The sequence below is a fragment of the Clytia hemisphaerica genome, unplaced genomic scaffold (assembly GCF_902728285.1).
Source record: "Clytia hemisphaerica strain Z4C2 unplaced genomic scaffold, Clytia hemisphaerica genome assembly, whole genome shotgun sequence".
NCBI classification, from domain to species: Eukaryota; Metazoa; Cnidaria; class Hydrozoa; order Leptothecata; family Clytiidae; genus Clytia; species Clytia hemisphaerica.
The window spans coordinates 429,411-442,484 of NW_027104489.1; the positions used below are offsets into that span (position 1 = coordinate 429,411).

General features: G+C 35.4%; 1 protein-coding gene across 1 annotated transcript; it reads left to right on the plus strand.

Annotated features, from left to right (window-relative positions):
* The first annotated feature begins 987 nt into the window (after positions 1–987).
* On the plus strand, positions 988–12,828 carry LOC136821531 (probable ubiquitin-conjugating enzyme E2 C). Its single transcript, XM_067077756.1, has 7 exons — positions 988–1,201; positions 7,420–7,447; positions 7,584–7,670; positions 9,026–9,166; positions 10,945–11,008; positions 11,499–11,558; positions 12,026–12,828. The coding sequence occupies exons 1-7, from the start codon at positions 1,104–1,106 to the stop codon at positions 12,088–12,090; spliced, it is 543 nt and encodes a 180-aa protein (XP_066933857.1). The 5' UTR covers positions 988–1,103; the 3' UTR covers positions 12,091–12,828.
* Positions 12,829–13,074: the final 246 nt, after the last annotated feature.

Below are 13,074 nucleotides of genomic sequence, written 5' to 3' on the forward strand. Positions count from 1 at the left end.
CTCTGGTACAGAGTAAGCTCTGGTACAGAGATACACTCTGGTACAGAGATACACTCTGGTACAGAGATACACTCTGGTACAGAGATACACTCTGGTACAGAGTAAGCTCTGGTACAGAGATACACTCTGGTACAGAGATACACTCTGGTACAGAGTAAGCTCGAACCCGTCTTGTGTACATCAAATTATAAAAAAACACACGATATGGGTCTCCTGTCTGCTTTTCTTCTCTTTCTCTCATCATTTATTTAAAAGATAAAAGTTAAAAAATGAAGAAGAAAAAAAAAAATACAGAGCAAGACATTATCCCGCCCACTAGGGCGGGTATGTACTGGTGAGTGTGATTATTTGCGTGCCTTGCGTGCCCTCGTGGGTCCCGTGGGTTACGTGGCTCGTGCCCTCGTGGGTTACGTGGGTCTCGTGCCTTCGTGGGTCCAGAAAAAAATTACGTGGGTATCTCGTGGGTCCGAAAAAAATTTACGTGGGTATCTCGTGGGTCCAAAAAAAAATTACGTGGGTATCTCGTGGGTCCAAAAAAAATTTACGTGGGTATCTCGTGGGTCCAAAAAATTTACGTGGGTATCTTGTGGGTCCAAAAATCCACTGAATTTTTTTTGGACCCACGAGATACCCACGTAAATTTTTTTTGGACCCACGAGATACCCACGAAGGCACGAGACCCACGAGGGCACGAGCCATGTAACCCACGAGACCCACGAGGGCACGAAAGGCACGCAAATAATCACACTCACCAGTACATACCCGCCCTAGTGTACTGTGACCTGGTGACTCCATCTTGTGGCATAAGTTTGTCTTGTCTGTCACGGTCAGTGTCACGCTCACTCACGGTAGCATCTAGCAATCCGATTTCGAGCCCGTTTATTCCGTTCCCCCCACGTGTTTGTTCCTTCATTTTAATTGGCTCTCATTTTATCGTCTGATGATTTGATTGGTCGAAAGAAAAGTCGCTGTATTTTGAATGGCGGCGGTAAATTCAGATAAAATTTCGACTGGTTCGCCATTTTTCTCAGCCAGAACGCTGCCAACGCCAACCAATTTTCCCTCGAAAACCCAAGTATTTTACAACAATATACACCATCATCATGAATGTTAGAAGATCAAATGTGTCTCGAAGAGCAAACTCCAAGCAAAACTCAACACAAGATGTATCAAATAGTAAAAACAGCTCAGTTACTAAGAGGTAAAAACCGTTCGTTGGTATTTCACTCCTACCTCTTTTTGGCTTCTGCTTGAACAGCTCATCCAACTCGTTGAGTTCGATGCTTCGACATTTCCTTAGGCTGTTGGAGTCAGCTTGCCTAAGGTTGAAATAGTGGGCAAGCAGAGGTTCATCAGGAACAGTTGCGAGGAAGGTGTCTAAGTGTTTTTGAATACTTCTTTGGGGCAGTTTGTCAAATCTCTTATTGGTCTGGGAAGAGTGTTGAATAATCAAGGGCCCTATTGGGAAAGACTTCCCCTCCAGATATTTTTGTGTTTAATATTGACAGCTTTTAGATGGCAAATTCTCCCCAATTTCTTGTTTATATGGCAGGAAATGCCTCCTTTATTTTTGTCATAATCAAAATTCGGGAAGTTGCCTTCAAAGACGTTCCATGTTGTTGTCTTCTGTCCATTTATAGACAGTGTCTAGATCATTTTGTAAATGATGAACATCCTCTGGTATTTCTTTCATCAATTGGGTGTCGTCTGCAAACAATGCCAAAATAGAATGAAAGATGTTGTTATCAATATCTTGAATCATGATTATGAACAATAGTGGTCCCAGCACAGATCCTTGTGGCACACCAGAAATAACCTCTATTTCTGAGGACAAGGTTGAGTTTACTGAAACTCTCTGGGTTTGATGAGTCATAAAAGATTTGATCTATTCAAGGAGTTTACCGTTTATGCCACTTGACATTCTACCGTGAGAGTTCCTAAATCCGAGACACCACTGCCTAAATCCGATGGTGTCTTTCAAAGATACAAACTAAAATAAAAACAAACCTTTCGCTGTGACCCAACCAAGATACTAAAGTGTCAACTAAACTGAGAGATTTGATACACTGAACCAATTGAATCAAACTTATAACAAAACATATTTTTTTATTGCAATATGCACAACGTCATAAATGACAACAGTAGTAACTTCAGCATCATAAAAAGTAATGAGATGTTTTGATTTTCCGAAGCACACGAAAATATAAAAGAGGTCTGTGTACGAGCGTGCTCATTTTGAAACGTTACGTAATCAAGCCTGGTTTTTATTACTTTACACTGGCACTTGGCTTGATTGCAGGCCTTCCGTAAATAAACATCTGGATTTATGGGTGGTAAAGAGGGCATCGATAGTTGCCGCCTCATTGATTCAATGTTTGTTATTCAAATTAGGTGCTACCGCATCCGCCCTTTTTTCAACTTCGCGCCATTTTTACAATTTAGTTTCTTGATGGAAACCAGCCCAAGTTGTTTCGTAATTTTCCCGCACAGTCACTTTTATTACAAAACTGTTATCGTTTTAAACATGAGCAACTGATCCAGAATAAAAGGTAATTATTTTTACAATTCACACTTTTTAATTACATTAATTGACATCTTGACATTACAGCTATCTTGTTAGATATTTTGTTTCGAGAGTTCTAGCAATAGTTTATTGTTCAACTTGGAGAGGGAATGTTTGTAAACATAGAATTTTTTTTCATAACGCTTATTTGGGGGGTCAGAATTAGGCAGTGGTGTCGGATTTAGGACCTCTCACGGTATTTATTTTACTTACTGCCATATATAAAAGTTTGCTATGTTCTAAGTAAGGTTCGAGAATATATTTAAAATTATTATATAGATGTACAATAAAAACTCCGGCCCGACGTCTGAAGGGCAAGGATTAAAACAATAAAGTGTGTTAAAATCAAATGAAATATGAGTTAAAATTTATAGTAAAAACGTTACCGAAAATGTCGAGACTAAATTAGCAAAGGAACAAAGAAAATGGTTGATTTACACCCATAAGATTCTGGCCTACAGATTCTCAGGGTGGAAATTAACCCTGTTCTCTGTTACCGAGCAGTAAGGTCATGATAAAAACATACGAGATATTAGTAAGTAAGTAAGTAAGTAAGTAAGTATTTATTTACCATTTAACACTACAGAAAAGATACAAGTGATGATATGCACAAAAAATATATGGAAGGAGACCGCCTTATAGTCTAGCTAATCAAAAAGATGCGGCCACCTAAGTACAGATTGCGTTTATAACACATTGTAAATTAGTTAAAAATGTTTATATATTTTTAAGAATTTTGTTATGTAATGAAAAATATATATTAAAAGAAAGTTTGCTAACCTTTCTTGGTAGGGGAGGGGTGTGCTCAGTATCTCCCAAGACAGTGAGTAAGGGCGAGAGATTTAACAAAACTGAAATCAGATGAGCTCAGGGTAATATTTGGATAAGATCGCTGCATGCTGTTCCATGTGTTATGCAAAACTTTAGAGAATTTGTTCCCAAAGGTAATGGTGTTGTAGGAGGGAACAAAAAGTAGTTCAACATGCTCCTCTGGTACTTTGAGTGTTTTCGTCTTCAGCATCGAGCTGAATAAAGTTAAAAAACTCCAGAAGGTCAAAGGGTAATTTGTTATTTAGGAATCTGTGGACAAAAGATATAAGGTCAAAAATCTTGAGAATTTTGAGATCAGAAAAGAGTGGAGAAGAAGGGCATTGAGAGTTGTTAAAAGTAATAACACGTAAGGCTTTCTTTTGAAGTATAAATATAGGCTTGGAGGTGGTATTGTCAGTAAGACCCCAGAGTTGGCAACCATACTGAAGATGATCATATCAATCTACTCAGCTCCTTGAGAGCAAATACAATGGAGTATATTCAAACACAATCAAACGTAAACGAATGACAATCCAATACAGGGGGTTTACATATGTGAAATCATTGAAAATTTCATCATAGAAATTTATAAGAGATAAGGAAAAGGGAGTCTAGAAAATCTACATATGAATGTTGGTACAAAATATGGAAATCGATTGGTATTGGTATTTGAGTGCAAAAGTTATCTGTATATCATATGGGGCCATTCAAAAAGTACGTTCGTCGCGGAGGGGGGGAGGGGGTCAGCAAAAAAGCAAACGAAAACAAAAACGAACGGGGGGAGGGGGTCAAGTCGATCTGTGTACGTTCGCTTTTGCGGGGGGTGCTTGTCACAAGCGTGACTTTTAACTTACATGTTTTTTTTTTATAAGCATACAAAAATCCAAAAACAGGCTCAGAGATGCTCAGGTTGAAAGCTTAATAAGGCTGAAAAATGCTTGAGGGGATGCTTAAATCTAAAGCATAAATTTAGGGAAATACTGAAAAACCGTAAAATTCCACTTTAAAAAGCAAAAATCGAGAAAAAAACATTTTTCTTAAGCTCAAGTAATGCTTGCCATATGCTTAATTTTTCCCCATATCTGAGCCTAGATATGCTTATAAGTGCAATGTTTATAAAAAAAAACATGTAGTCTATGAAAAATCTTTTTCTATCTATCTCCTAATTACATTTTTTCTTTGAATCGATAACCGAAGATAATTGTTAATCCCTAATTTGGACAAACGTACTTTTTGAATGGCCCCTATAGATGTTGCACCAAATCTGTACCGTGAGTGGCCCTAAATCCGACAGCCCTGCCTAATTCTGACACCCCAAATAGCTGTTATGAAAAAAAAATTCTATGTTTACAAACATTCCTTCTCCAAGTTGATCGATAAACTATTGCAAGGACTCTCAAAACAAAACATCTAACAATGTCAAGATATCAATTAATGTGATAAAAAAAGTGTGAGTTGTAAAAATAATTACCTCTATTATTCTGAATCTGCTGCTCGTGTTTAAAACGTTAACAATTTATGTAATGAAAAATTATGTTTTGTATAAGAAGCACCATTATTGTTATATGGTTCAAATCAATGTGTATCAGTTTAGTTGACACTTTGGTATCTTCATTGCGTCACATACAAAGGTTTGTTTTTATTTTAGTTTGTATCTTTTAAAGACCCCATCAGATTTAGGCAGGGTTGTTGGATTTAGGACCACTCACGGTACGTTGCGGTCTTGTAAACAAGGCAAACTATTCAAATTACCATAGAATGGGATGTGTTAGGTATTAGAGCTTTTAAGTTTTTGTGGATTTGGTGCTGTGGCAGTAATGGTATCAGCCCCCCCAGAAATCTGAAGGGCACCTAGGCCTGCCTAGGCCAGGTTAGTAGAGGGGGGGCTAATGCCTTGCAATTCTTTGGGGATACCTATTCATTAAGGGTACCTAGCTGTCTTGATGGAGGCTCTGGGGGCTGGTTATATTTTCCAAATCAAATATTTCAAAATATTTCAAATTATTGAATTTTTTTACCCCAGCACCTAGCTTCCCATCCAATTTTTCTTTCTTTTCCCATCACGCCATCTTTTGCTATATTTTTCTAATGTGATTGTTTTGATTTACAGCCGTCATCTTTATAGCATAACAACAAAGCTTATTAGCAGGCGTTCATGTGTGAGCATGATTTTAGGAATGACAAAAGAACAAAAAGTGTCAATTCAAAGAAATTATCTGCTGAAAGTCAGCTTGCCTTAAGAGTGAGCAAGCGTGCTTCGTCCTGTGCAGCTGTGAGGAAGGTGTCCAGATGTTTTTTGAAGACTTTTAATTAATTCATCTAATAATAGGGTAATAGTAAATTTCTTAAAAGCATAACACTATTAATTTGATCTTTAATTGTTCAGAAAGCTTTTGCTTTCCCTTGATATGCTAAACACTGTTTATTGGATCTTTAATAGTCTAGTTTAACTTCTTAAAAGCATGTACATTTTAATTACATTTTAATTATTCATGAGCTACTTATTAATCTTGTAATGCCCAAAAACTTCCCAAACAAACAGACTTTTTCGTTGCTTGTTTATTAGTATTTTTCTCAGCGCCCGTGTAAACAAAAAAAATCACTTTAAAAAAAATTTAATTCAAACCCTGTTATTTTAGAATGCTTCCTTTTTGTTCAACAAAATTGAAATTTAGGACATTTCCTTAAATTACTTTCTAGGTATATATTATTGATAGCATTCTCTTCTTAATGCTGTACAATTTTAATGAATTTAGCTTTTTCCAATAGTTAAAATGTCGTAGAGGTATGGAGTTTCTGAACCTCTTCAAGTTGATGAACAAGGCTGAGTTTCTAGGGGAGACCAGAATTGTGAATAGTTATTCCCGGTGAGGGAGAGCTTTTTGATTTGAAGGTGCAGTAGATCCATACACTTATGCTTTTGACTTCTTTTGAATAATTTTGACAATTTTGTATCTAGGGGAACTATGGGTCTTTAACTTGGTCTTTACTTTTTATTAAATTTGTATTGTCAGAAAAGTATATGAACTTTGTTTCAGGAAGTCATTTTCCCGTATAGACAACGTGCTGAAATTTAAGATAATTTAGCTGCATGTTGTTGTCTGTCCATTTATAGACAATGATAAGATAATTTGTAGATGAAAAACCTCTGATTTTGACATTTCTTTATCACTCTGCAAATAATGTGAAAAAAGAATCTTGTTTAACTTAAGCTGACAAAAATGCCTAAAGTAAAGTGCAAAAAGCAGGTTGCCTTAGGCATGGTCATTTGATGTCAAAAAAGCTTATTAGGATGTAGATTTCAGAAATCACTGTGAATAGTTGTAGGAGGCTTAAAGGCGTATTTTTGTAAATGTGAATTTTAACCAGCGCTGTATCCTACTAATGAAAGAATGTTGTCAGTCCATTTAAATATCAGTGTCAGATCAATTTATAGATGGACAAAATCCTGATTTGAATGTTCGTTTCATCAATCAAGTGTTGTCTGCAAATAATTCCAAACAGAATCTCTAGTAACTCTCGGCAAGTCCCTCAATAAAGCCTAAAAAACTTGGGTCTTTGGGCAATATTTCAGAAATCACTGTTAATAAGATTTTTAATAAGTATTTTATGAAGGATTTGAAAAAAGCTGTTTTATGAGGTCATAATTGAAGACGTCGTAAATTTTATACGTATAGTCAAAAGATTATGAAATTATTAATGGTATTGGTGATCTCCAAGACTTTTAGGAGTAGGCTTTTGAGAATTGCCCTATTGGCACTGATTGTCATTATCAAGACGAAATACATTGGTTGCATTATGAAACAGTTCATCGACAAAAAAGTTCAATCATAAATTCTACAAGCACAGACTGAATATCCAAACAATTTTGGAATTTAAAACAAGTGAAGAAATCCAAACAGATCCTGGACTTTTTTAGAAGAGCCAGTGGATTCCAACGATAAAATCTTTGTTGCATTGTTGGTTTTTTTTTACACATGATGAATACTTTGCCTTTTTTAAACTTTGAAATATTATTCAAAACTATTTTATCTTTATATTTTTAGGTTGATGAAAGAACTCTCAGACATAATGGTGAGTACAAGTTAATTCCAATATTTTCTTTTACAAAAGCGAGTTTCCTCGGAATCAAACAATCTGCAAAGTTTATTTTTTCTACTTGTTGAAGAAAGTAGGAAAGTATTAAGTTCTAATATTTTTCTTACTTTAGATGGCAAATGATAGCAATGTTACAGCTTTTCCAATGGAAGATGATACATTTAAATGGACTGGTAAAATCAAAGGCCCTGAAGGTTCGGTGAGTGATATCTTAACCATTTTCTAATTTTTTATTACCATACTAGCTGAAAAAAACATGTCTCTTCATGGAAAAAGTCACCTTATGATAAACTAATCATTTATCCTAAAATCATGGTTTCTGCCCCCCCCCCCTTAAAATAAGGGGGGAGCAAAAAAAATAGCCTTTTAAAAAAGGGGGGATTTTTGTAATTTTTTTAAAATAAGGGGTATTCTTTATTAAGGGGTGCAAGAATCTATCAAAACAAGAAAAAAGGGGGGACTAAAATTTGAAAGTTGGTGATTGATTTAGATGTAATGTCTAAACATGTTTTATTGATAATAATTTCCTTTATCTAATAATATCTTCTTTCCTGTTTTCGTGCTCACAATCTCATGCCCACTTTTTTGCAGACCATGCTGAATTTTTATGTACATTAGAACAACTTTTAACAGACCAAATCAAACCATAAAAACTATTATCCTTCCCAATTAGATAACGTTTTTAAGGTGTTTTGATGGTGTAAAACGTGAAAAAAAATCTTGCCCCCCCCCACTCATAGTAGCTCGCCAGGGCCCATGAATCTACATCCTCTCTTCCCTCTCTCTCTCTATTGTAAAAAATTGTTTGCTGAAGGGTAATAGTTGGTCAACATTAATGATCTTACTTGTGTTTTACTGCCTAAATTCTCTAAGGAAGACCTCTTGTTTCTTGACCTAACTTAAACTATGACTACAATCAGAAGACATTCCCAGTCCAAATCTAATAATAAAGATAATTTACAAGGTCTAAGATAATAAGCAAAACACAACTGTTATACCAGATACTGCATCTTTTGTTTGGTTTTATTCATGATAAGTTTTATTTGTATCATTTGATTATAATAGGATCCAGTTTATTTCCAATTTCTTTTTATTGAATTTTATTTATTTGGATATCATTATGTACCCAAATGTTGATGGCACTGATATCAAACCAATCATTGTACTTTGTTATTGTCAAACTCTAAAGATAAAAATCTGAGGGGGACTCGTTCTTTTTTTTTCATTTTAAGGGGTACAATCTAACAGTACTTAATGGTTTTTTAAGGTACTTGGACAGACTTGGGATGTCTTATCAGACATCGTGCAGTCTCTTTCAGATTCAAGTATAGTCACTACTTGCTACGATTTTTAATTTATCTACAGTGCAGGCTCTTTAACTCGAAACTCTATAACCTCGAATGTCTTCTTACTTCAAACAAGTTTTTTCGTTCCTTCAGTTAATGCCCTATAAATCTTACTCAAAATTTCCTTAACTCGATCAAATTCGTGTTCCCCGTGTAGGTTCGAGTTATGGAGATTCCAATGTATTAAAGTTTATCTATTAAATCCTAGGTGTACAGCGGAAAGGCATACAAGATGAGTTTAAAATTTCCAGCAACCTATCCATACGAAGCACCAACCATCACATTTGCCACTCCTTGTTTTCATCCGAACGTTGATATGGCTGGAAATATTTGTCTAGATACCCTCAAGGTACGTTTCTTATTGGTCAAGGTAGGGGTTGGTGGGGAGGGGGAGGATAGATTGTTTTTACCTGCTGCTAAAGCATAGGATCCACCCCCCCCCCACAGAGATTTGGGGGTACCTAAAAAAAAAGTGTTAAAAAAGCCAGGTACCTGGAAGTATTCTTAAATTTAGGGGGTACCTGATATGTTTGGGGGTACCTAAAATTTTCATTAGTGGGTGCGGGGGCTGTTGTTTTTTGTATGAAGTCATCACCCTTGAAAGTTTGTGGTATATAAATATCTCTTGAAACTCTGGAAAATTATAGTCAAAAATGAAACCCTTGAATTTGTTGAAAAAGAAGTGCTGGCCGCCATGGAAGTATTCTCTCAGGAATGACAAAAGAGCAAAAAATTCCTTTTTGTATTTTTAACAATAAAAAGATCAAAAAGGGGGTAACTCAAAGTTGGGGGTTACTTTAGAATTCTAAAAATTTTGGGGGTACCAAAATGATTGGGGGTACCTAAATTTTTTGGGGGTACCTGAACCCTGGAGAACCCTATGTAAAGTAAAGTCTGTCATTTGGAAAATGAATGGATTAAGAAAAAATTAGGGGAAATCAGGGAAAATTCTTTCTCATTGTTTTAACTGAGAAAACTCAGGGAATTTTAGGCCCCTTGAAATGTCTTGAATGTCCATATGGAGCTCAAAAGCTTAACAATTTTAAGATCAGTTATGAAATATCAAAGATTCATCTATCCATCTGAATCCATCCTAATGCACCTATCAACCCTTAACAACGTGGTCGGCTTTTTAGGGGGCTGGTAATGAATTTAAGAACATTTGTTCTCGGTACATCATAGAATGCACTCCCTGAGCTTAGAGGGGGCTAAACCATTTTTGCTAGATTGGGGCTGTATTCTTTAAAAAATTCTGGAGGGGCTGAGTGTTGAGTAATAGAACTGGGGGCAGATATACATTTCAAATTATGTTAAAAATCTATAGTGTGGAGAAAGTTTTGACTCCTCTTAAAAAATATTTTGCCTGTGGCGCAATAAGATTATTAAGAATGTTCAGGCAAAATTTCTTCAATATTTTGCTTTATGAATGTGGGTCTAGGTTTTTAAAATTTAGCCAGGGCGATTTTCCTTAGCCCCTCATAAAGAATGCCCAGCTGGACCCCTCTACATTCTATGTGCATGACATTTTAAAGGCTTCAACTGAATCAAACCAAGGAAATTCCGGCATAGCCTATATAGACGTCACGGCATTTGTTCTTCAATTTAACGTCAATTCCAATTTCCAACTTTTTTGAATATTTTTAGCCCAGGTCTTTGGGCTCCATACATTAGATTTTTTGACGTCACTTTTAGCTTTCAAAGCTTTTGCAGTAGGGGAAAAACAAATTTCCGTCAGAACACTTGAAAGGTTTTTGTTCTTCAAAAATCATCAAAGTGTAACTCGCTAAGAAACGAAATGAAAAATACCGTTTTTTGGTAAGGTGCTCGCTGATTTCCACCGAAACTCTAGAGGCCTTTTCTGGAGTCGGTGCGGAAGAGTGCAAACTATTTTTAGCATTCGAATAACTTAACTATATTGACGTTACTTTATCGCTTGAATGCAAGGTTTTCTTGCATTTGTCACAAGAGCATTCCTACACTTGTGTTTTCGATACCTTAATCAAGAAGAGTTTTCCTTGTATTTTCGTTACCAGTCTTCTCAAAAGCGATAAAAGAGTTGTTAAGGTGTATTGGTCAGTTGTAACGGTAATTCCAAGTACTTTTATCCATTATGTTTATTTTCTTTAGGAGAGATGGTCATCCTGCAACAGCGTTCACTCCATATTGGTTTCGATTCAAAGTTTATTACAAGGTTCAATTTTTTTTTTTAATTTTAGTGTTAATATTTTGCATGTGGGTCTTCTAAAAACCAGAGCCTATCAAATGTGGAAGATAAATTCAGAAAGCTTAAACTAACTTTAATTCGATTCTTTATCGTTTGAATGTTTCTACCATTCGACCCAAAATGGGTGTCGCTCGGAAGTTTTGAAAAATTATTATATTTTGTATTTGATTCTGTTTGATTCACTCTTTGATAAGAAAGACACCGGTTCTTTGAAGATCGAGTTAGTGGATGATGATATCTTGATACGATGTAGGCATCCCGAAATTGATTTGATATAGGGGATGCTTATCGTGTATAAAATTCCCATCCGAGAGTTACTATTTTGGGTATATTTTTCCGAACAGGCTGAGTAAAAGTTACTCTTTTTGTGTGTTTTTACTCGAAAGACGAAGAAGAGTTAAATCAGCTTATGATTTTATGTTTTTCAATAATCTAAATCTAAATTTACTCTTTTCAGATCCCAATGTTTCAAGTCCACTCAACGCAAGAGCAGCGACGCTTTGGGAAAATCAAACAGGTATGTTATTGCTGATTTACACTGTCATAATTTTTTAGTGACACCCTCCATAGTCTCTGCTTGATATTTTTAAGGTCCCAAATTAAATAATTACCTTGCCTTGGTGCAGGGCTCGAAATAGCGGTCGGACATCTGACATTGTTCGACCCAATTTGCCCCATGTCCGACCCAAAATTGATCATTTCTAAGCCAAAAACAACCCATGTCGGACATTTTGTCCGACCCAGTTGAAATCGTTATTTTGAGCCTTGTTGGTGACATCCTGAGACCAAACAAAATGGTTTAACTCTCAAAGTAGCTTTTCACTATAGGATAGTCTACTAGTCTAACTGAAAGTGTGAGGTATAGCTTTTTAGATTTGGTCTAGTTTTGGAGTCTCCCAGTGAGTCACCCGATGGATAGCTTCGGTTGAGTCTGTTATTTTGACCAGTCTTGTTAGAATTTTAATCTTTTGTTGTCCTTTGTAGCGTATAAAGAGGAATTGGACAAACATTCCAAAGAAGCATTCGAAGTTTACAAAGAATGGCAGTAAAATGAACACGTCTTCATTCGAAGAACAACACATAGAACAGAATGTATCTTTTCGTTTAAAAATTGGTAGCTATATTTGAACTATTCGCTTATTTGGGTTTTGTTGCGTGAAATTTTATTTACTTTTCAATTGTAGATATACATACTATTTTAATTTTATTGCACTTCATTTATATCTTTGAAATCCTAAGGCTTGTAAAATTTTAAGTTTATGTTCTACATTTTACGTTTCCTTTGTAACGACCTTATTAGCTTAAAGGGGTGAAACTTCCTAATTAGCCGTTACTTTATGACTTGTTAATTTTCATCGTGACACAGTGCCTCCTTTTGAACAAATTCACGTTTTTTTATAAGAATAAGCTATATAAGAACATGAGGCATAACTGGCCAAAATGTTAAGAACAAGCTTTGTGGACTCAAACACACCCTATTTTATAGGAACATGTCAAGAACATTTTTAGGCTTAAAACTAAAAAAATTAAGAACATCTGAAGGCTTCAAAAATTTTGGATGCTCTTATAAAAAAACGTGTAACCTGAGTCGCTTTGAAATTTGAGAAGCAGGTGATTGCTTTCCATATTATTATCTACCCCCTGCTTAGTTTCACCAGTGTGATATTTTGATAAGAGTATACATAGGGGTGATCTTTAAAGTTGATAGAATTGTATTATAATTTTTATCCTTTTAAAATATTTTTTATAAATAATCATAAATTTTGAAACAAAAATAATGAACAACAAAATAATGCACTCGTGATTTTTTTAGTCCTTTTTAAAATTTTTTGCTTCCATAACTCTAAATCTTCAACCACAAATTTTACTTTCTTAGAATTTTACATCAAAATGCTTTAAATGTTTCTATGATACGTTACCCTAAACAAGGAAGATATTTCTAATTTGAAGCTATCTAATGTAATCGGAAGCTTATTCCTCAAAAATTGCAATGATTGTGGGGCTTCTTTGACAAAATAATCAACAAATTCACT